This window comes from Heterodontus francisci, chromosome 30 (genome assembly GCF_036365525.1).
Source record: "Heterodontus francisci isolate sHetFra1 chromosome 30, sHetFra1.hap1, whole genome shotgun sequence".
Lineage (NCBI taxonomy): Eukaryota > Metazoa > Chordata > Chondrichthyes > Heterodontiformes > Heterodontidae > Heterodontus > Heterodontus francisci.
The window spans coordinates 5,210,651-5,235,220 of record NC_090400.1 but is presented as its reverse complement, the minus strand read 5'-3'; the positions used below and the strand labels follow the sequence as shown (position 1 = coordinate 5,235,220).

The 24,570-nt window shown below is 43.4% G+C and overlaps 1 protein-coding gene across 1 annotated transcript in view; it reads right to left on the bottom strand.

Annotated features, from left to right (window-relative positions):
• Nucleotides 1–248: 248 nt before the first annotated feature.
• The window catches only part of rpain (RPA interacting protein), a 42,083-nt gene continuing 17,761 nt past the window's right edge, over nt 249–24,570 (bottom strand). Inside the window, exons 3-7 of the mRNA XM_068010053.1 lie at nt 24,307–24,379; nt 21,431–21,545; nt 8,470–8,533; nt 3,688–3,822; nt 249–510 (exon numbers count right to left, since the gene is read on the bottom strand). Of these exons, the coding sequence (XP_067866154.1) occupies nt 481–510; nt 3,688–3,822; nt 8,470–8,533; nt 21,431–21,545; nt 24,307–24,379 (417 nt within the window). The 3' untranslated portion in view covers nt 249–480. The remainder of the gene's footprint in view (nt 511–3,687; nt 3,823–8,469; nt 8,534–21,430; nt 21,546–24,306; nt 24,380–24,570) is intronic.

Genomic DNA, 24,570 nt, shown 5'->3' with positions numbered 1-24,570 from the left:
ATTTTCCTTTTAATTCTGCCAGTCATTTAATACACATTACAATTTAAGTTGGAACCAAGACCCTCTTCAATTCCAGGACTCTGATTAAAAATTTTGTTTCAACACAAGGTCAGTGACCTCTTTTTCCTCATCTTTCCCCATACTTTAGCTATCACTCGCCCAACCCTCCCACCTGCCAAACATAATCAAGATTTTTTTCCTCCTGATTGCAAAAGCTTACAAAAGCAGAGCCAACTTCATCACCTGCCTTAGTTTTTTTTGTCATCTTTTTATTGAAAAATCTCACTGAAAAAAACAAGGACATATCGGTGGTACATACAGATGCATAAAAAAATCTTTATTAAATTAGAGGTAGAATACTGAATGCACAATAAAGTGCAATGTGACAAAACATGGGCTGTTCTTATTGAGATGATTTAAAGTCTGAGAACTGGCATTCATCGTTACTCTTGCAAGAGATCCCAGAACACTCAAGTGTAGCTACAGGATAACAGACAGGTAATCACAAGCCTGAAAGAAAAAGAAAATGGTTTGACACAAATTATAGTAAGGCACAAAGGCAATATCTGAAAGGGACAGATTTGATGAAATTCATTAAGTATTTTCATACAAAAGTTCTGATAATTCATTAAACTCTGATTTACCGGTTACATTGTTGTGAGGTTCTGCAGGAAAGCGCTGCACATTTTTGCTGAATGGATTTAGAAAGAGGTTTGAGAGATGTCTCCAGAGGCACTGAACTGTTTTCTGATTATAAGCAATATTTCCCTAACCCACAGAAAATTGATAAGTAAACGGATAAATTTGATTCCCCCACAAAGTTGAGTTAAATAAATCTGTTGGAACTTCCCAGAACATCGCGCATGATGAGGTGCACCACATAATGTTACACAGCATAAAACAACATCAGAACACCTGATTTGCAGTGACTGAATAAGTCAAATTGTGCTTTCATTGCAGAGTATTCTAAGAGTATCAGTGCAAATTTTGGATCAAAAGCAGTTAAAGGCAGCAGCAGGGAACAGGGGAGAAAGGTAGGGAGCATTGAAGATGATCAAAGCAGAGGGTTAGCAGCAATGGTGACAGGTGAAGATTTCTTAAAAGGATTTTCTATTTGTTTATGCAGTTTGACTGACACCTTATAGGCAGTATTTATTGCTCATTCTAAATCGCTGAGAGGCAGACTCAACCATATAGCCTGGGACTCAAGTCATGTGTAGGCCAGACCAAGCAGAGGTAGCAGGTTCCTTTCCCCAAAGAGCATTGATTTTTAAATTAGATTAGACTAGATTAGAGATACAGCACTGAAACAGGCCCTTCGGCCCACCGAGTCTGTGCCGACCATCAACCACCCATTTATACTAATCCTACACTAATCCCATATTCCTACCACATCCCCACCTATCCCTATGCTTCCCTACCAAGACTAGGGACAATTTATACTGGCCAATTTACCTATCAGCCTGCAAGTCTTTGGCATGTGGGAGGAAACCGGAGCACCTGGAGAAAACCCACGCAGACACAGGGAGAACTTGCAAACTCCACACAGGCAGTACCCAGGATTGAACACAGGTCGCTGGAGCTGTGAGGCTGCGGTGCTAACCACTGCGCCACTGTGCCGCCCTAAATTGACAACTTTCATGGTCCTTTTTTCTGATGCCAAGCTACAAATGACCAGATTTATTGGACTCAGTTTCACAAGTTCTCACAGAGGGATTTGAACTCCACCTCTGCGTTGCTAGTCCAGTACTATGACCAGTGGATTACATTTCATTTTCTGAGCAGAGTTGGAGAAACAAACATTTATTTTCAGTGCAGTTCTTTCAAGAAACCCTTTCTACCTTCATCAAAACTGGACCATGCGCCAGTTTAAATAAAGAATACAAGTGCAGCTAGGAAAGATTTCATAAAATGGTTCCCCAGCAGGGACTAGGAAAACTATTTATTAAAAGAAATGCTGATTGTAAAAGCATTTTATAACTTGCCAACTGGCAAAAATGCACTTGGTGGGGGTCGGGAAAAGGAAGAGTCAGATTTTATCTATTTCTCGTGTCTTGCCTGCGTCTGTTACATCACACCTTTCAAAAGTGTCACTCCTGAAAATGAGGCCTCAGAGGTGTGCCATATATTCACAGGACAGAAAATTATCAGCTCAGTCATAGTAACAGTGCTAAGTTAGTAATCAAATAGTTGATCTAATCAATGTGGAAAAAAATTAACAAAATGTACCAATGAGCAACTGGCATAAACCAAGCAATCAAATTGCTTGACCTCCCCCCCCAAAAAATACCTACCAAAAACCTACCAAATCACTTAACTACTTTCCTTTATACAGAGCCTTTAAAGCAGCAAAACATCCCAAGGTGCTTAAATAAACTGACCACCATTTATAACACAATCTGGTGGATAGCCTTTGTAAACTGGAGTACTTATTTAGGGATTAAAGAGCCCTGTTTGTATAGATAGGACTATTTCAAATACACAACTTGCATTTATACCATGCCTTTAACATAATAAACCATCTACAGCACTTCACAGGAGCATTATCAGACAAATAATAACATTGAGCCAAAGGAGGATAAATTAGGACAGGTGACTAGCTTGGTCAAAGAGGTGTTTTAAAGGAGGAGAGACTGGTGGAAATGATTGTGGGGGGCAATTCTGGAGTTCAGGGCCTAAACGGCTGAAGGCATGGCTGCCAACGGTGAGCCGAAGGAACTTGGGGATGTACACGAAGTCAGACTTCTCGGTATGCAGAATTCGTGGACAGTTGTAGGGCTAGTGGAAGTACAGACACAAGGAGGGCAGGGTCAGAGGGATTCGAACATGAGGATCAGAAATCAAGGGCTTGGTGAACTTGGGACCCAATGGGTGAATAGGACTTGCAGCGAGTTTGGATAATGGCAGTAATTGTATGAGCTGAAGTTGGTGGAAGATGGAAGACCAGCTAGGAGAGAACTGGAACAGTCTGGAGGTAACAAAAACGTGGATGAGCATTTCAGCAGCAAATGGGTTGAGACAAGGCAGAGACAGGTGATAGAATGGAGGTGGAAGTAGCTGGTCTTGGTAATGAAGAGGATATGTCCTCAGAAACTCAGTTCAGTCTGCTTCAACCTTGAATAGTGGCCAGGGAGGGAGAATGGAATCCGTGGCTAAGAAAGTTTGTGGCGGGTACTGAAGACAATGGCTTCAGCCTTCCCAGTGTTTAACTGGAGGAAATTTTGACTCATCCAAGGCTGGACATCAGACAAGCAGTCTTACAACACAAGGGCAGTGGAGGTTTCAACAGAAGTGCTGGTGAGGCGGAGCTGGGCGTCGTCAGTATACATGTGGAACTGGGCGCGTTTTTGGATGATGTTACTGAGAGGCAGGATATTGATAAGAAACAGTCAGGGGCCAAGGATAGATCCTTGGTTGGGTCGGGTGGTGGGGGGGGGGGGGGTGGAGTGGGGGTGGACTCCAGAGGTAATACTGCAGGAAAAGGAAGAGAAGTCTTAACAAACCTTTAACAGAAGGGTGTGTGTGTGTGTGTTCAACTAGTGAATGGGGAACTTTACAATAGCGCTAGCAGGGCATGTTAATGAATCCTATGATGGAATAGCATGCTGAAGTCCCATCTTTTCCCAATAGCTGAAGGGTTGCTACACATCATTTCAGCATAGTCATATAGTAAACCATCATACTCACCCCACAGCTCATGAGAAGTGTGGGTTCTGCTCCTATACCATTTACCACACAGAAGCTTGGACAATGTGCACATACAGTGCTATGTTCTGTGACACTGTGTTCAAGAAGAGCTCGAAACTGCTGCACTGTCATCGCCTGTAAGTGAATGGGTGGAAATTTCAACCATCTTAATAGACTAAAGCTACATTATTTACTGTTAAGCATGTGTTGGAACCCAAAGAGACACTTCTACATCAAGGTATACCTTGTCCACAGATAGGACAAATCCAACCTGGCCGCTCTATCGGCCTGTACCCAATCATCAGCAAAGTGATGGAAGTTGTCATCAACAGTGCTAATGAGCAATATGTACGCACCAGTAACCTGCTCACTGATGGTCAATTTGGCTTGTTAGAACGATTCAGCTCCAGATCTCATTACAGCCTTGGTTCAAACATGGGCGCAAGACCTGAATTCCAGTGTCAGTATTCAATAGAGTTTGGAATCAAGGAGCCTTAGTTAAACTGATCAAAAGGGGTCAGAAGAAAATCTCTCCAGTTGCTGGAGTCATAGTTGGCACAAAGGAAGATGGCATTAGTTGTTGGAAACCAATTATTTACAGATATCTTTGCAAGAGTTCCTCAGGGCAGCAATCTAGGCTCAACCTCTTTAGCAGCTTCATCAATGACCTGCCCTCCATCACTTTTCAGTGAGTCTGTTCACATGACTGCAGTGTTTAGCTCCATTTGCAATTTCTCAGATAATGAAGCAGTCCATGTTGGTATGCAAAAAGACCTGGACAACATCTAGGCTTGGGTTGATAAATAGAAAGTAACATTTGCATCACACAAGTGCCGTGTAACAACTATTTCCAACAAGAAGCAGCCTAACTAACTCCCCTTGACATTCGATGGCATTACCATTGTCGAGGCCCCACCATCAACATTTTGTGGGTCATTATTACCCAGAAACTGAACTGGACTAGCCATACAAATGCCATGGCTACAAGAGCAGGTATCAGGTTTGGTATGCTGCAGCAGGTGGCTTACTAAAGCCTCTCCACCACCTGCAGGGAACAAGTCAGGTGTGTGATGGAATGCTCTGCGCTTGCCTGGATGACTGCAGCTCCAACACCACCATCCAGGACAAAGCAGTCCACTTGATTGGCACTTCGTCCACTAGTTAATCATCCACTCCCTCCATCACTGGCTGCAGTATATACTAATTATAGGATACACTAATCAAGGCTTCTTCAACAGCATCTCCCAAACCTGCAACCTCCACCTCCTAGAAGGACAATAGTAGCAGGTATTTAAGATCACCACCTCCAAGTCACAAACCATCATGTCTTGTACATATATAGTCACTCATTCATTGATATTGCATCAAAATCCTGGAATTGGGTGGGGGTGGCAGGTGAGGCGGGGGGTGGGGGGGGGGGGTGCTCCTTTGGACTGCAGCAGTTTCAGGCAGCAGCTCAACATTATCTTCTCAAAAGCAATTGGGATGGGTAATAAATGCTGACCTTGCCCGCGATACCCTCATCGAGAATGAAAAAAGTATTAGGTCAACTTCAGAATTAGTATTGGGGGCATGGGCATGGATGGGAAAGTCAAAACCTAAAAACAGGGGAGAGATCTTTGGGTCCAAGAAATTAACAGCAAGACCCCTGCAATATTTGCCAGGGCAAGATCTAGCAGCCACAGCATCATTAAATGTTACAACATGGAAGACAGTCAATTGGCCTATCATGTCTGTACCAGCTCCTCAAAAGAACAATCCAACTAGTCCCACTTCCCTACAGCCCTGTAAATGTTTCCCTTCAGGTTTTTAATCCAATTTTCCCTTTTGAAAGTTATTATCGAATCACTTTCACCATGCTTTCGGGCAGTGCAGTTTGGAGATCGTGTCAAACTAACATGATTGAATTTTTCGAGGAGCTGACTGAATGTGTAGATAAGGGTAAAGCAGTTGATGTAGTCTGCATGGACTTCAGTAGAAGTAAGGCTTTTGATAAGGTCCTGCATGGCAGATTGGTTAAGAAGGTAAGAGCCCATGGGATCCAGGGCAATTTGGATCCAAAATTGGCTGAGTGGCAGGAAACAGAGGGTGATGGTCGAGGGTTGTTTTTGCGAGTGGAAGCCTGTGACCAGTGGTGTACCGCAGGGATTGGTGCTGGGACCCCTGCTGTTTGTAGTGTACATTAATGATTTAGACGTGAATACAGGAGGTATAAGTTTGCAGATGACACGAAAATTGGTGGTGTCGTAAATAGTGAGGAGGAAAGCCTTAGATTACAGGAGGATATAGATGGGCTGGTAGGATGGGTGGAGCAGTGGCAAATGGAATTTAATCCTGAGAGTGTGAGGTGATGCATTTTGGGAGGACTAACAAGGCAAGGGAATATACAATGGGTGGTAGGACCCTAGGAAGTCAGAGAGACCTTGGTATACTTGTCCATAGATCACTGAAGGCAGCAGCACAGGTAGATAAGCTGGTTAGGAAGGCATATGGGATGCTTGCCTTTATTAGCCGAGGCATAGAATACAAGAGCAGGGAGGTTATGATGGAGCTGTATAAAATACTAGTTAGGCTACAGCTGGAGTACTGTGTACAGTTCTGGGCACCACACTATAGGAAGGATGTGATTGCACTGGAGAGGGTGCAGAGGAGATTCACCAGGATGTTGCCTGGGCTGGAGCATTTCAGCTATGAAGAGAGACTGAAAAGGCTAGGGTTGTTTTCCTTCGAGCAGAGAATGCGGAGGGGGGGGACATGATTGAGGTATACAAAATTATGAGGGGCATTGATAGGTTAGATAGGAAGAAACTTTTTCCCTTAGCAGAGGGGCCAAGAACCAGGGGGCATAGATTTAAGGTAAGGGGCAGGAGGTTTAGAGGGGATTTGAGGAAAATGTTTTTCACCCAGAGGGTGGTTTGAATCTGGAACGCACTGCCTGAAGGGGTGGTAGAGGCAGGAACCCTCACAATATTTTAGTATTTAGATGAGCACTTGAAACGTCATAGCATACAAGGCTAAGGGTCAAGTGCTGGAAAATGGGATTAGAACAGTTTGTTGCTTGCTGGTTTGTACGGACACGATGGGCCAAAGGGCCTGTTTCTGTGCTGTATAACTCTATGACTCCATGACCAATAGTTCGCTGCGTTTTCAAAACATTTGCATATCACCTCTGTTTCTTTTGCCAATTACCTTAAATCTGTGCCCTCTGGTTGCCAACCCTTCTGGCAACAGTTTCTCTTTATTTACTCTATCAAAACTATTCACGATTCTGAACACCTCTATTAAATCTCCTATTAACCCTCTCTGTTCTAAGAGCAACCACAATATCTCCAGTCTCTCTACATAACTGAAGTCCCCCAGCTGAGGTACCATTCTAGCAAATCTTTTCAGCACCCTCAGCCAGGCTTTGACATCCTTCCTAAAGCGTGGTGCCCATAAGTGAATATGATACTGGTGCCTAACCAGTGTTTTAAAAGATTTAGCATAACAGCCTTGCTTTTGTACTTTATTCCTTGATTAAAGCCAAGGATCCGATATGCTTTTTAACAGTCTCCTCAACTTATCTTGCCACCTTTCAAAATTCGTGTAGATACACACCCACCTCTCTGTTCCTGCATCCCTTTTGAAGTAATACCATTCAGTTCATGTTGCCTCTCCTCATTCTTCTGACCAAAGTGCATCACTTTGCACTTCTGTGTTAAATTTCATCTGCCACCTGTCTTCCCATTTCACCAGTTGGTCTATCTCCTCCTGAAGAATGTTACCATCCACCTCATTGTTTACCACATTTACAAGTTTTACATCAACTGCAAACTTTGAGATATTGCTATTTGCCTCTCCCAGTCCTGTGTGCACCTTGTTCTATTATTTCATCCTACTGCCCAACTCCTGGAAAATTAGTTTAAACCCTCCCCCACAGTATTAGTTAACCTTCCCAAGAGGACATTGGTCCCAGCTCTGTTGAGGTGCAAATCATCCACCTAGAATAGGTCCCTTCTGCCCCAGGAATCTGAAGTCCTCCCTCCTACACCATTTCCCCAGTCACATGTTAATCTATTTTATCGTTCTATTCCTATACTCACTAGCATGTGGCGCTGGGAGTAATCCAGAGCAGGACTTTTGAGGTCCTGCTCTTTAACTTTCTCCCTAGCTCTTCAAAGTTTGACTGGCGGACTCAACCCTTTTCGATTCTATGTCATTGGTTCCCACACAGACAATGACTTAAGAACATAAGAAATAGGAGCATAAATAGGCCATTCAGCCCCTCGAGCCTGCTCCACCATTTAATAAGATCATAGCTGATCTGATATAATAAAAGCAAAATACTGCGGATGCTGGAAATCTGAAAATAAAAATAAAGAGCTGGAAATACTCAGCAGGTCTGGCAGCATCTGTGGAGAGAGGAAGACAGTGAACGCTTCAGGTCAATGACCTTGCATCAGAAGTTCTATCTGAACTATTTACCCACTCTTTACCACTCTCACCAAGTTCCCATTACCACTTTGTTTACAAGCCACTTCGTTTAATTGATACTACTAGCTCTGTGCACACAGCTGAATACTTCCATTACTGCTGGAATCAAATAGTTTCTTGACTCAAAGAACATATGTAGCCAGTTTAGAGTGCGCTTCTGGATATTCAAAGTGTTTCACTTCGACAGAGGGTAAGCAAGTAGTAGTGCTTTGGCCTATAGCATGTACTGTGGGATGCAAGTCCAGTACAGCCACCCACTCAGGAAAAAAGAAACCAAGGGAACCATATTGCAGTATTCAAGAGACTTACCCTTGTATTAATACACATTCCACATGGGCAAGTTATTAAGTCACTGCTCACATTTAAGTAACTCCTGAAAAGGAAAGTAGCTTCTGTTAGATTGTTACTTTTTGCTCATGCTTGGTGCTGAAACAAATTCTGGCAAGTGGTAAGCATAGTAAACATACATTGTAACCAAACACATGGTCTACTAATTTCACCCTCAATTTTCTCACCCTAGCCCTCTTCCCTTTAATTCATGATGCAGTACAGCTCGAAACCAAGATGGATCTCTATTTATGAATGACTTCACCAAAAAGCACTTTACAAAGCTAGACCCTGTCTCCTCTGATCAGAACCAATGAGCAGGAGTTACACAATTAACAATGACAACATTATCCTGCACCTGTTGTCCCACATGCACGTCGACCTGTTCTGAAACGTGGAAAACACTCCAAGATCATTTTGTTTAAGCAAAAACTAGGAAAATTAGATTACAAGAATTCTAATTACAGAGAACCAAAAGGAAGACAGCAGAATAATCAGCAGTATAAATGTATAATTTGCACAGTCGTAAAATCATTATGGCACAGGAGGCAGCCATTTGGCCCATCGAGTTCATGTCAGCTCTCTGTAGAGCAACCCAGTCAGTCCCCTGCACTATTCCTGTAGCCTTGCAAGTTTATTTCCCTCGTGTGCCAATCCAATTTCCTTTTGAAATCATTGATCATCTCTGCATCCACCACCCTCGTAGACAGCGAGCTCCAGGTCATTGTCACTCATTGCAGAAAACAGTTCACATCCCCCTGCATCTCTTACCCAAAACCTTAAATCTGTGTCTCCTGGTCCTTGTACAATCTTTTCTTTGTCTACCTATCTAAACCTGTCATATTCTTGTATACCTCTATCAAATTTCCTCTCAACCTCCTTTGCTCCAAGGAGAACAACCCCAGCTTCTCAACCTGACCTCATCTGTGGAACCATTCTGGCAAATCTCCTCTCCAATCGCTCAAGGACCCTGACATCCTTCCTAAAGTGTGATGCCCAGATCTGGATGCAATACTCTAGTTGTGGCTTAACCAGAGTTTTATAAAGGTCTGCTTCTGTACTCAATACTTCTATTTATGAAACCCAAGATCCCATATGCTTTGCTAACTACTCTCTTAATATGTCCTGCCACCTCCAAAGATTTATGCACATGCCCCTCTATCCCTGTATACTCTTCAATACTGTGCCATTAAGTCTATAATACCTCACCCTATCTCGTCTGTCAAAATGCATCACTTCACACTTTTCTGTATTAATTTCCATCTGCCACTTGTCTACCCATTCTGCTAGTCTATCTATGTCCTGTTGCAGTTGACTGGTATCATCCTCACTGACTACCACACCTCCAAGTTTGGTACCATCAGCAAATTTTGAAATTTTACTTTGTATTCCAATATCCAAGTCATTTATACATATCCAAAAAAAGTAGTCCTAGAATTGACCCTTGGGGAACACCGCTGTGTACAATCCTCCAGTCTGAAAAACAATCATTTACAACAACTCGCTGTTTTCTGTCCTTAAGCCAATTTTTTTTTATCCAAGCGGACACTGACCCTCCTATTCCATGAGCTACAAGTTTGCTAACCACCCTTTAATGTGGTACTTTATCAAATGCTTTCTTAAAATCCATGCAGACATCCATTGCTTTCCCTTCATCAACCCTCTTTGTCACTTCAACAGAAAATTCTATTAACACAACCTGCCCTTTACAAATAAAAACAAGAAATGTTGGAAATACTCAGCAGGTCTGGCAGCATCTGTGGAAAGAGAAGCAGAGTTAACATTTCAGCTCAGTGACCCTTCATCAGAACCAGACCTGAAACGTTAACTCTGCTTCTCTCTCCACAGATGCTGCCAGACCTGCTGAGTATTTCCAGCATTTCTTGTTTTTATTTCAGATTTCCAGCATCTGCAGTATTTTGCTTTTATTTTACTGCCTTTTACAGATCTGTGCTGGCTCTCCCTAATTAACTTAAACCTCTCCAAATGCCACCGATGTTAAAATGACTGGCCTGTCATTACTAGAAATGCCCTTGCACCCTTTCTTGAATAAGGGCATCACTTTTGCCACTCTCCAATCCTCCCCCTTATCTATGGAAGAACCTCTGTGCCGTAAATGACTATTGGAAGAATGTGTCAATTCTTCCACTACCTCCACTCCCACTTTCTTTAGCAACCTGGGATGCAAGCCATCCGGACCATGAGACTTATCCATTCTTAAGCATAACCAGCCTTTCCAGTACAACCTGCCTATCAATTTTCATCCCATCCATTACCCTCCACCATCTCTGCTTCTACCGGTATTTTCTCAGCATCCTCTTTCTTAATAAACACTGATACAAAGTACTCATTAAATATTCTAGCTTTGCCCTGCACCTCTAAGCATATAATCACCCTCTTTTGTCTCTAATAGGACCACCCTGCCTCTTACTACCCACTTACTATTTACATGCCAGACGATGATTTTGGGGTTTACTTTTATGCTAACTGACATTCTATTCTCATATTCTCTCTTTGCCAGACTTATTTTAGATTAGATTATAGATTAGAGATACAGCACTGAAACAGGCCCTTCGGCCCACCGAGTCTGTGCCGAACATCAACCACCCATTTATACTAATCCTACACTAATCCCATATTCCTACCTAACATCCCCACCTGTCCCTATATTTCCCTACCACCTACCTATACTAGTGACAATTTATAATGGCCAATTTACCTATCAACCTGCAAGTCTTTTGGCTTGTGGAAGGAAACCGGAGCACCCGGAGAAAACCCACGCAGACACAGGGAGAACTTGCAAACTCCACACAGGCAGTACCCGGAATCGAACCCGGGTCCCTGGAACTGTGAGGCTGCGGTGCTAACCACTGCGCCACTGTGCCGCCCTTCACTTCTCTCAATTTATTGTATTTGACCCTGGTTCTCACTTGAAGAATTCACCTGATATGCATCGTACATCCTTTTTTTGTTTCATCATAATCTCTATCTCCCGTGTCATCCAAGGAGCCCTGGCTTTGGTTCTCCTCTCTTTTCCCCTTGTTGAAATGTACCTAGCCTGTACCCAAAACATTTTCTCCTTAAAGATTGTTCTATTACAGTTTTTTTTTTCTGCCAGCCTTTGCTTCCATTTTACCCTGGCTAAATCCCCTTTCATCCTATCAAAGTTAGCCCTCTTCCAATTTAGAAGTTTGACTTTAGATTGCTCCTTGCTCTTCTCCATTACTAATCTAAACCTTATGATACAATGATCACTCTTACCAAAGTGCTCTCCCACAGACACTTGGCCCACCTCATTTCCCAGGACCAGATCCAGCAATGCCCCCTTCCTAGTTGGATCAAGGACATACTGGTCAAGGAAGTTCTCCTGAACACATTTCAAAAATTCCTCCCCCTCCTTTCCCTTTACTCTGACATTATCCCTATCAATATTTGGGTAATTAAAGACCCCAATATCACCACTTGATTGATTTTATGCAGCCCTTGATTTCCCTGCAGATTTGCTCCTCTACCTCTTACTATTTGGAGGCCTAGAATACCCCCAGTAATGTGATCATACTTTTCATGCCTCTCTAACCAAATGAATTCTGACCTTGCTCCCTCAAGGTCATCCTCTCTTTCCAACACTATAATGCCTTCCCAAATAAGTATGGCCACCCCACCTTCTTTTTGTCCTCCCCTATCTTTTCTGAACACTTTGTATCCTTGAATATTAAGCACCCAGTCATCATTTTTAAGTCATGTTTCCATTATTGCCACTACATCATATTCCCGCATTGCTAATTGTGCTTGTAGCTCCCCAATCTTAAACACCACACTTTGTGTGTTTACATACATGCATTCGAAGCTTGTCTTTGTATTCCTCATACTCCTTCTTAGTCTGTTCCTATCAAATATGGTACTACTTCCTTCTCTGGCACTATCCAACACTGGGTACTGTCCAATACTCTCACTTTACGCACCTTACTCCTCTTTTCTACTTGTATAAGCTGGTGCCCAGCCCCCTGCAAATTTAGTCTAAACTTTCCCCAGCCACACCAATGAACCTTCCCGTGAGGACATTGGTCCCAGTCCTGTTGAGGTGCATTGGTTTTGAAAATAATTTTTGCATCTTAGCATCCTATCCAGATTCTTTGGTCATGGCAGTGTGGGCACTTTCCAAGCCCAGAGCCATGTCACATAGCTGATAAAAGCCGATAAAGGGAAACTGAAGATGTGGCAGAAGGCCTGCTGTATATGTTCCAGACCAAGAAACCTCTAAACAAAGAGCTACCAATCAAGTTGAGAGACAATAATCATCCTGAGCACAGAGCAGGACGAGCAATCCAGGCTATGGTTATGCTACTGGACTGGGTCAGTAATCCAGAGAATGTGAGCTCATGATAATCTCACTATAGTGGCAGTTTGCGAATATATGTAATATTCAGGGGCCTTGTTCAGGACAGTTTGCATGGCTGTTCTGTTATTTTCATTTGGATAGTTACACATTTATCTGCTATACATTGCTGCTGCTCAATAAATCTGGCAGTTTTTAGCCGAAGTCAATGTCTAGCGAAGAGCTATATTTTGCTTCCTGAAACCAAAGGAAATAATCATGTGATATAATCTATCAGCCAAAATGCAGTGAAGATTCTTAATTCAATCCCTCAGCTCACTAATTTTTTTTTATTCTTTCATGGGATGTGGGCGTCACCGGCAAGGCCAGCATTTGTTGCCCATCCCTAATTGCACGAACTGAGTGGCTTGCTAGGCCATTTCAGTGGGCGGTTAAGAGTCAACCACGTTGCTGTGGGTCTGGAGTCACATGTAGGTGAGACCAGTTAAGAATGGCAGATTTCTTTCCCTAAAGGACACTAGTGAACTAGATGGGTTTTTACAACAATCGAAGATAGCTTCATGGCTCTACTGAGGCTAGTTTTCAATTCCAAATTTTTTATTAATTAATTGAATTTAAATTCCACCAGCTGCCATGGTGAGATTTGAACCTGTGTCCCCAGAGCATCAGCCTGGACCTTTGGATTACTAGTTGAGTGACATTACCACTACTCCACTGCCTCCCCCTAAAAATTCTCCACATAAAAAGGCAGGCAAAGTCTTAGTTTGGATTGAGGGCTCACATCAGGAGCAGTCTTTGTCACTGTACTAGAGAAAATCTAGAGTTAAGTCTTAAAAAGATGCATCAAAATTTAAGCAGGACATTGCTCCACTTCCATCACACTCCTCTCTAGGATTCATGCTGGACTTTAGTGCTAATCTCTGGCAACCAGCCCAAGTAACCATTCACCATAGAATGGTTACAGCACAGGAGGCAGCCATTTGGCTCGCTACGTCCATGCTGATCTCTAAAAGCTCAACTCACCGAGTTCCATTCCAGCGCATTTTCCCCGTAGCCCTGCAAATTTTTTCTCTTCAGGTAATTACCTAATTCTCTTTTGAAAGCCTCAATTGAACCTGCCTCCTCCACACTCTCGGGCAGTGCATCCCAGATCCTAATAAGTTTTCCTCATGTCGCCATTGTTTCTTTTGCCGATCACCTTAAATTTGTGTCCTCTGGTTCTGTGTCCTTCAGCCAATGGGAACTGTTTCGCCTTATCTACTCTGTCCAGACCCCTCATGATTTTGAACCCCTCTAACTAATCTCCTCTTAATTTTCTCTTCTCCAAGAACAGACCCAGCTTCTCCAACCTATCCAGGTAACTGAAGTTCTTCATCCCCGGAACCATTCTGCGCCCTCTCTAATGCCTTCACATTCTTTCTGAAGTGCTGTGATTAGAACTGGACACAATACTCTTATTGAGGCCAAACCAGTGTTTTATGCAGGATTAGCATTATTTTCTTGTTTTTGTACTCTTATACTTATATTCATAAAGCCTGGGATCCACTTTCCCAACCTGCCCTTCAACGCTTCGTTCACATATAGTCCCAGGTCCCTCTGCTCCTGCACCCACTTTACAATTGTATCCTTTATTTCATATTACCTCATCATTCTTCCAACAAAAATGAATCCACTTCACAATTCTCTGTATTAATCTGCCACTTGTCCGCCAATTCCACTATCCTGTCTATGTCCTCTTGAAATCTATTGTTATCTTCCTCACAGTTCACAATATTTCCAAGTTTTGTGTCATCCGCAAATTTTGAAATTGTGCCCTGTACACCCAAGTCCAGGACATTAATATATAACAGGAAAATACAGGGCTCCCTACACTGACCCCTGGGGAACCCCACTACATACCTTCCTCCAGTCTGAAAAACTAGCATTCACAACTACTCTGTTTTCTGTCATTCAGCCAATTTTGTATCCATGCTGCTACTGTCCCTTTTATTCAATGGGCTTTAACTTTGCTGACAAGCCTGTTATGTGGCACTTTATCAAACACCTTTTAGAAGTCCATGTACACCACATCAACCCTCTCTGTTATCTCATCAAAAAAACACGAGCAAGTTAGTTAAACATAATTTGCCCTCAACAAATCCATACTGGTTTCCTTAATTAATCCACATTTGTCCAAGTGACTGTTCATGTTGTCCTGAATTATCATCTCTAAAAGCTTTTCCACCAAGGTTAGGAACATAGGTGCAGGAGTAGGCCATTCAGCCCATCAAGTCTGCTCCACCATTCAATACGATCATGGATGATCATCCACTTCATTGCTATCTCCCACACTATCCTCATATCTGTCATTTGTATTTAGAAATCTGTCAATCTCTGTTTTAAGCATACTCAGTGACTGAGTATCAATTCTGAGTAGAGAATTCCAAAGATTCACAACCCTCTGAGTAAAGAAATTTCTCTCTGTCCTAAGTGGCTTCCCCTTTATTTTGAAATTGTGTCCCCTGGTTCTAGATTCCCCAACCAGGGGAAACATCTTAGCTGCATCTATCCTGTCTATCGCTTTAAGCATTTTGTAGGTTTCAATGAGATCACCTCTCATTCTTCGAAACTCTAGAGAATACAAGCCCAGTTTCCCCAATCTCTCCTCATAGGACAGTCCCGCCATCCCGGGAACAAGTCTGGTGAACCTTCAGGTTAAACGGATTGGCCTGTATTCACTGGGCTTATCCTTACACCTTTTTTTGAACAAAGGTGTAACATTTGCAATTCTCCAGTCCTCTAGAAGATTACGGCTAGTGCCTCTGCAATTGCCACCCTTACTTCCCTCAGTATCGTTGGAGACATCTCATCTGGTCCTGGTGACTTAACAACTTTAAATACAACCAGCCTATCTAATACCTCCTTTTTTTAAATCAATTTTTAGTCCATCCAGTGTCTCAACTACTTCCTCTCTCTATAACTTGGGCAGCAGCTTCTTCCTTGGTAAAGATAGATGCGAAGACTCATTTAGTACGTCAGCCATGCCCTCTGCCCCCATTTAGATCCCTAATCAGTCCCACCCCTCCTTTTACTGAAGACTTTTGGATTCTCTTTTGTGTTAGCTGCCAGTCTCTTCGCATACGCTCTCTTTGCTTCTCTTATTTTTTTTTTTACTTCCCCACTGAACTTCTATATTCAGCCTGCTTCTTAATTTTATTAGCCACCTGACATCAGTCATATGCGTCCTTTACATCGCCATCTTACTCTCTATCTCTTTTACCATCTAGGGAGCTCTGGATTTGATTGCCCTACCTTTCCCACTCGCAGGAATGTACCTTGACTGATTCCGAACTATCTCCTCTTTAAATTGTTCAGTTGCAATTTTTCCTTCCAATCTTTGATTCTAATTTACCTGGGCCAAATTCGTTCTCACCCCACTGAAGTTGGCCCTTCCCCAATTAGTTTTTACCCTGGATTGCTCCTTGTCCTTTTCCATAAGTAACCTAAACATTATGATACTCTGGTCACTGTCCTCTAAATGTTCCCCCACTGACACTTGATCCACTTCATCCCCCAGAACCAGATCCAGCAACGCCTCCTTCCTCGTTGGACTGGAAACATACTAATGTAAAAAATTCTCCAGAACACATTTTAGAAACTCTTTCCCCCTCCCTGCCTTTTACACAGTCTGTATGAGGATAATTAAAGTCTCCTATTATAATTCTTGCACCTCCGATTTCCTTGTAAATTTGTTCCTCTATACCTTTCCCATTAGTTGATGGCCTACAGAATACACCCAGCAATGGAATGGTACCCCTATTGTTTCTTAGTTCTAACCAAATAGATTCTGTCCTTGACCCCTCTAGGTTTAATGAGTGCAGGAGAGCATGCCAGGAGCAGTACCAGCAATACCTAAAAATGAGGTGCCAACCTGGTGAAGCTAAAACACAGGACTACATGCTACACAGCATGCTATAGACAGAGCTAGGCGATCCTTCAACCAATGGTTTGGATCAAAGGTCTGCAGTCCTGCCATATCCAGCTGCGAATAGTGGTGGACAATTAAACAACTAACTGGAGGAGGTGGCTCCACAAACATCCCCATCCTCTGTGATCAGAGGGCCTAGCACATCAGTACAAAAGATAAGGCTGAAGCATTTGCAACCATCTTCATCCAGAAGTGATGAGTGGATGATCCATCTCAACCTCCTCCTGAGGGCACCATCACGGATGCCACTGGCTATACAGAAACATCTGAAAGCAAAGGCTATAGACCCTGACAACATCCTGGCTGTAGTACTGAAGACTTGCACTCCAGAACTAGCCGCACCCAGAGACAAGCCATTCCAGTAAAACACTGGCATCTAACCGACAAAGTGGAAATTTGCCCAGGTAGGTCCTGTTCACAAAAAGCAGGACAAATCCAATCCGGCCAACTATAGCGCCATCAGTTTACTCTCGATCATCAGCAAAGCGATGTAAGGTGTCATTGACAGTGCTATCAAGCAGCACTTACTCAGCAATAACCTGCTCACCAAAGCTCAGTTTGGGTTCCGTCACGGCCACTTGGCTCCCGACCTCATTACAGCCGTGATCCAAATATAGAGCTAAATTCAAGATATAAGGTTCCCCTGACATCAAGGCAGCATTTAACTGATTGTGGTTTAAGGAGCCTTAGAAAATTAAAGTCAATAGGGATCAAAGGGAAAACTCTCACAAAGGGAGATGGTTGTGATGATTGGAGGTAAAGGCCTGCTCAGGTCAGGAAAAAGAACCCGACCCGAACCTGACACATATCGTCAGGTTCCATTGGGTTCGGGTCGGGTAGCGGGTCTTAAGTTGGAGGCCGAATATCCAAGTCGCAGGAGTTCCTCAGGGTAATGTCCTCAGCCCAACCATCTTTAGCTGCTTTATCAATGACATTTCCTCCACCATAAGGTCAGAAGTGGGAATGTTGGCTGATGATTGCACAATGTTCAGTACCATTCGCGACTCCTCATGTATTGTAGCAGTCTGCGTCCAGATGCAGCAAGACCTGGATAACATTCAGACTTGGGCTGATAAGTGGCAACTAACACTCATGCCACACAAGTGCCGGGAAATTCTGCTGCTGCTCATAGCTACTCCTACCAGGAGATCTGCTGTCATGCTACGTCACGCTTGTCTATCTTGTGCCATCCTTGCACATCCACTGTAGCTCAGCTGAACCACTCTGTGACATCCATCATCCAACTACGCCTAGGTTGACCCCTCTTTCTGCTGCCTTCCACTGTGTCACACATTCATCTGCTCAATCCTCATATTTCTGTACTCACTTGTGTGTGGAACTGAAAGTAATCCAGAGATTACTACCTTTGAGGTCCTACTTGCAAGTTTCTTTCCTAGCTCCCAACTCTGCCTGCAAGACCATATCCTTCTTTCTACCTATGTCTTTGATGCTATTATGGACCACAACCACTGGCTGTTCACCCTCCCCCCTCAAGAGTGCTCTGCAGCTGCTCAATGACATCCTTGACCCTGACAGGGAGACAACATACTACCCTGGATTCACGTCTGCCTGTCTGTTCCCCTAACTATCGAATCCCCTATCACTATTGCTCTATCCAATCTTCCTCCTTCCCTCTTGTCTAGCTGAACCAGTCACGATGCTGTAGACTAGGCTCTGGCTACATGCTCCAAATGAACCATCACTCTCACTAGTATTTAGAATGGAATACCGGCTGGAGAGTGAGATGCACTCAGGGGTCCCTTGTATTACCTGCTTGGTCCTTCTTGACTTACCTATTCCCTCTCTGCCTGCATAGTTTTAAGGTCACATGCATAACTGTGCTATCCAGGAAACTCTCAAACTTGCGGAAGTGCTGCAGTGACACCAGTTGCTGCTCAAGCTTCAAACCCTGGGGCACAAGTTGCTGCAGTTGACGACACTTCTTGCACATATGGTTATCCAAGACAAGAAAAGTGTCTTGCAGTTCCCACATGGAACAGGATGCGCACCCCATCCGTCAGAGCTGTATAAACAGGGGGTGTTGAAAGGCTAACTCAATGTTAACTAACATACGGCCTGCGGGCCAAAATCTGGCCTGCCAATGGTTTCCATCTGGTCCGCAGATGTATTTCAGAGATGAGAAAATTCCCCACTGGCTTCTGCTTTCTGACCGGCTTTTAAAAACATCGCTGTCAGTTTCACTGCTGACAGGTGCTGACCTCGGGAACCGCAGTTTCTGGATTTCAGACAGATATGGGGTTTTCTGGCAGGTTCAGGCTTATTTTTTACAAAGGCTGCCGGAAAACCCCGAATCGGTCCAATCCAGAAACCACGGTTCCCGATGTCAACATCTGAGATCAGTGAAACGGACTTGCGATGTCTTTTTAAAAAACTGACCGATCAAAAAGCTGATGAGCTGAGCACTCCAGCTACCTGCAACTGTCAAGGGTCGGGGAAGGCGCAGAGAGAGAGAGAGAGACAGACAGGGCGAGAGAGAGAGAGAGAGAGAGACAGACAGGGCGAGAGAGAGAGAGAGAGAGAGAGACAGGGCGAGAGAGAGAGAGACAGACAGACAGGGCGAGAGAGAGAGAGACAGACAGACACAGACAGGGCGAGAGAGAGAGAGAGAGACAGACAGACACAGACAGGGCGAGAGAGAGAGACAGACAGACACAGACAGGGCGAGAGAGAGAGAGAGAGAGAGAGAGACAGACAGACAGGGCGAGAGAGAGAGACAGACAGACAGGGCGAGAGAGAGAGACAGACAGACAGGGCGAGAGAGAGAGACAGACAGACAGGGCGAGAGAGAGAGAGAGAGAGAGAGAGACACAGACAGGGCGAGAGCGTGGGCGAGGAGAGCCAGGGAGACAGCGCGCCCCAGGGAGACAGAGAGCGAGAAGGTTGTGGTTTCAGTTTGGAACTTTAAAAGCCAGTGAATTTGGTCAAAGAGCAGGCATTCTGAAATTTGATTCTGACCTGAATGGAGCAGAAGAACAACCAGAAAAGTATTATCTCTCTGTAAAAGAATCCTGCATCTCTTGAGAAGAAACCCCGTATTTCAAATGTGGCAGATTCCTTTTACCTCCTGTCACTGAAGAATCCCTGCATCGAGTGTGGTTCCTGTTGCCTTCTGTGTTTTAAGAAATCTTGAAATTTGAAGAAACCTTCTACTGCAGTAAGACCTAAGACGACCTGTTGCTACATGACTGATGGAAGACCTAGGTGAAGCCTGCTGCAGTTGAGTTTCCTTGAACGACTACCAATCACAGACTGTTCATCAACCTCACCTGGAAAGACTTCAAGTGACATCCGACTATTTGACTTTGGGAAACCTCACCAAACTGAGAAACTTCCTCCCAGATCATGACAAACTAAGTTATTTTGTTATTCCTTTCATTCCCATGAAATAGCTGCAAACCAAAATCCTTCTTTCCCGGTTAATCGTTTTTTTTTGGATGTACGTGTGTGTGCATGAGGGCTAGGGCAATATGGAGCTTTAATATCTCAATTCGTATATAGATTTACTTCATGATTGGTTAAGACTTGGGCTTTATAATAAATAGTTAATTTTGTTGTTGATTAAAGAAATCTGGTTGGTGTGCTTTATTCTGGGGACAAATAGAGTATCTCATTGGCTGTTTCAGGAAATGGGAAAAATTTAGTGATCTGCTGTGACCCGTGGAGAAGTGGGACTGAATTAACAGTGCACTCCTCCAGCCTTGGTCGTAACATAATAAAAGATGTTCCAAGGTCATACAACTTCGTGCCAGCTTGGCATCAGTTGTAATGGTTCCCCGTTAGAGCATAGCTAACCGTTTAACTAAATGTATGGCAATTTTTGAAAGGGATTGATGGGCGACACAGTGGCTAGCACCGCCTGTTTCAGTGCTGTATCTCTAAGTAAATTTGAATACCTTGGATTTACTTTTCTATCCATTTACACCCCGCAAATCATTTATACGTTTGAAAAACTGTTAAATTAGGAACTAGGAATAGATGTAGACCTGTGCCATTATTCAATCTGATCATGCCTGATCTGTACCTTAACTCCATCCACCCACCTTGATTTCATAAACTTTAATACCCTTACCTAACAAAAATCTGAGTTTTGAAATATTCAGCTGGCCTCTAGCCTCAACAGTTTTCTGGAGAAAAGAGTTCCAGATTCCCACTATCCTTTGTGTGAAGGACTGCTTTCTGACATTCCCTGAAGGGCCTAGTTCTACTTTTAAGGTTATGCCCCCTTGTTCTGGACTTTCTTACCAGAGGAAATCATTTTTCTACTATCTACCCAATCAACTCCATTAATCATTTTAAACTCCTCAATTAGATCACCCCTCAATCTTCTATTCCCAAAGGAATAAAAGCTTAGTTACCCAGCATGTTCTTTAGTCCCTATATCATCCTAGTTCATCTGTGTTGCATGCCACCACCCCCCCCACCCAAGGCCAAAATATCCTACTCGAGGTAAAGAGCCCAAAATTGAACGGAGTTATTCTAAGCTGGCTTAATCAGAGTTTTACAAAACTGTAACATAACTTCCATCCCTTTGCATTCCAGCCTCCTTTGATAAAGAGCTTTAAAAAGAGCCAGCAAGTTAGCTAGAAATCCAATTCACAGCCTGATCCCAGCATACTTACCTGTTACAAACAGGGCATATGAGTCTGTCAGGAACATCAAATCCATCAATAATGGCATTCAAGCAGGCTTCATCAAAACGTAAGCTGGCCTCATACTCCTCTATGATAGCATGCTCTACAGAAAATAAAGCAGACATAATTTACTACTAGAATTTAAAAAAAGCTCTTTTGTACAAAGCCACTCAAATTAAATTGTTTAAAAGCTCTATTTGTACTATTCCACAAAACAGGTGCTTTATCCTGAACTTGGTGGGACAGTAGCATAGTGGTCACAGTCGGGCGGCACAGTGACGCAGTGGTTAGCACCGCGGCCTCACAGCTCCAGCGACCCGGGTGCAGACTGTGCAGAGTTTGCAAGTTCTCCCTGTGACCGCGTGGGTTTCCGCCGGGTGCTCCGGTTTCTTCCCACAGCCAAAGACTTGCAGGGTGATAGGTAAATTGGCCATTGTAAATTTCCCCTAGTGTAGGTAGGTAGTAGGAGAATTGAGGGAAGGTGGGTATGTGGTAGGGAATATGGGGTTAATGTAGGATTAGTATAAATGGGTGGTTGTTGGTCGGCACAGACTCGGTGGGTCGAAGGGCCTGTTCCAGTGCTGTACCTCTAAATAAATTTTTAAAAATAAAATCCAGAGGTCTGGAATAATGCTCCAGAGATACAAGTTCAAATCCCACTATGCAGCTGGGGGAATTTAAATTTAATTAATAAATCTGGAATTAAAAAGCTAGTCTCATTAATGATCATGGGATCACAAACTACTGGATCGTTGTAAAATCCGATCTGGTTCACTGATGTCCTTCAGGGGAGGAAATTTGCCGTCCTTACCTGGTCTGGCCTAAATGTGATGCCAGACCCGCACAGCAATGTAATTGACTCTTAACTGCCCTCGCAAATGGCATAGCAAACCACTCAGTTGTATTGAACCACTACAGAAAAGCACCGTAAAAGAAAAAAAACACCTACATCACAGGTACTGCAGAGGTTTAAGAAGGTGTCTCACTACCACCTTCTAAAGGCCAATTTGGGGTGGGCAATGAATGCTGGCCCTGCCTATGATGCTCACATCCCAAGAATGAAGGAGAAAGGAAAAAAATAGCTTTAGTAGTGAAAGAGGAATTTCATAATTTTTGCTTTAACAAATAGGGATGTTCCTTTATTCCTCCAAATTGGTACAAGTGTCTTCCTGTTTCTTCATTTTTAACACAGCGTGTGGTTAGGATCTGGAATCCACTGCCTGAGAACGTGGAGGAGATTCAATCATGGCTTTCAAAATAGTATTGGATAATTATCTGAAGAGAAAGCGTTTGCAGGGCTGAGGGGAAAGGGTGAGGGATTGCTAGTTGCTCTTGCAGAGCTGGCACAGACATGATGGGCTGAACAGCCTCCTTATGATCTTTTTTTAAGATTTAGAGATACAGCACTGAAACAGGCCCTTCGGCCCACCGAGTCTGTGCCGACCATTAACCACCCATTTATACTAATCCTACACTAATCCCATATTCCTACCACATCCCCACCTGTCCCTATATTACCCTACCACCTACCTATACTAGGGGCAATTTATAATGGCCAATTTACCTATCAACCCGCAAGTCTTTTGGCTGTGGGAGGAAACCGGAGCACCCGGAGGAAACCCACGCAGACACAGGGAGTACCCAGAATTGAACCCGGGTCACTGGAGCTGTGAGGCTCCGGTGCTAACCACTGCGCCACTGTGCCGCCCTTCTGTGTGAATTATTTTAAACATCTTCTTCCAAACTTTGTATTGCAGAGGGCCACAACATTTTTCAGCCTCAAATGTACAATGGAGTCATTCACAGTTTCACATGGACGAATGAGTCGATCAGAGGAAATAGGTTGATAGGTAAATTGGCCATTGTAAATTGCCCCTAGTATAGATTAGATTAGATTAGAGATACAGCACTGAAACAGGCCCTTCGGCCCACCGAGTCTGTGCCGAACATCAACCACCCATTTATACTAATCCTACACTAATCCCATATTCCTACCAAACATCCCCACCTGTCCCTATATTTCCCTACCACCTACCTATACGAGTGACAATTTATAATGGCCAATTTACCGATCAACCTGCAAGTCTTTTGGCTTGTGGGAGGAAACCGGAGCACCCGGAGAAAACCCACACAGACACAGGGAGAACTTGCAAACTCCACACAGGCAGTACCCGGAATCGAACCCGGGTCCCTGGAGCTGTGAGGCTGCGGTGCTAACCACTGCGCCGTATAGGTAGGTGGTAGGGGAATTGAGGGAACGTGGGGATGTGCTAGGAATATGGGATTAATGTAGGATTAGTATAAATGGGTGGTTGATGGTCAGCACAGATTCGGTGGGTCGAAGGGCCTGTTTCAGTGCTGTATCTTTAAAATAAAAAAATAAAAATGATCATCATCTTCAAGACATCAGAGGTTGGTGGTCTGCAGCACTGTGTTAAGGCAATCAACCAGCATTGACAGAGGTTCAGCCCCGACAAGCATCCTGGCTTTTTAGGCAATTTAAGGGGATTAAACTACCACAAAAATAACTTCAAAGATACATTTTTAGCTACAATTATTATAAAGGATTTGAATATATCATGCAGTAACGGAAGGACAGTTTAAGGTTTCCTCAGTTAAAGGAGAGCTGATTTTCAAATGGATTATTCCTCCATCATAATGGATTAATAGAATGCATCCGAGCTAAGTAAAACATGGTGAAGTCAATCTCAAACATCTGAAGAGATCAACTGACCATCTGGTCCCTCAATGGCAGAATAACCATGAAGACACTATTATAGTATTTAGCTCACACTAGATTCCATGTAAAATGCAAGTCCTCTATTACATATAGTACAGAGGTATTGTTTGTTAGTCATTTCTACCTTCGCTGAGGAGTTCCTGTTGAATTTCCTCAAGTTCTGCCAATTCATTTATATTCTCCAATGTATTCAGCACCTGGAGAGCAATTCAAACCACACAAACATTACTCCAATGGTGTATTCTAAATGAGAAAGATGCTCAAGGAATCTGATAAAACAGAATGAGGGGACATTGTAAAGTTAAAACTATGCCAGTTATTTCTTCATATAAAAGGCTGAGAGCGTATGGAACACTGCCCCAGAAGGTGACGGGTGCAGAATTAATTC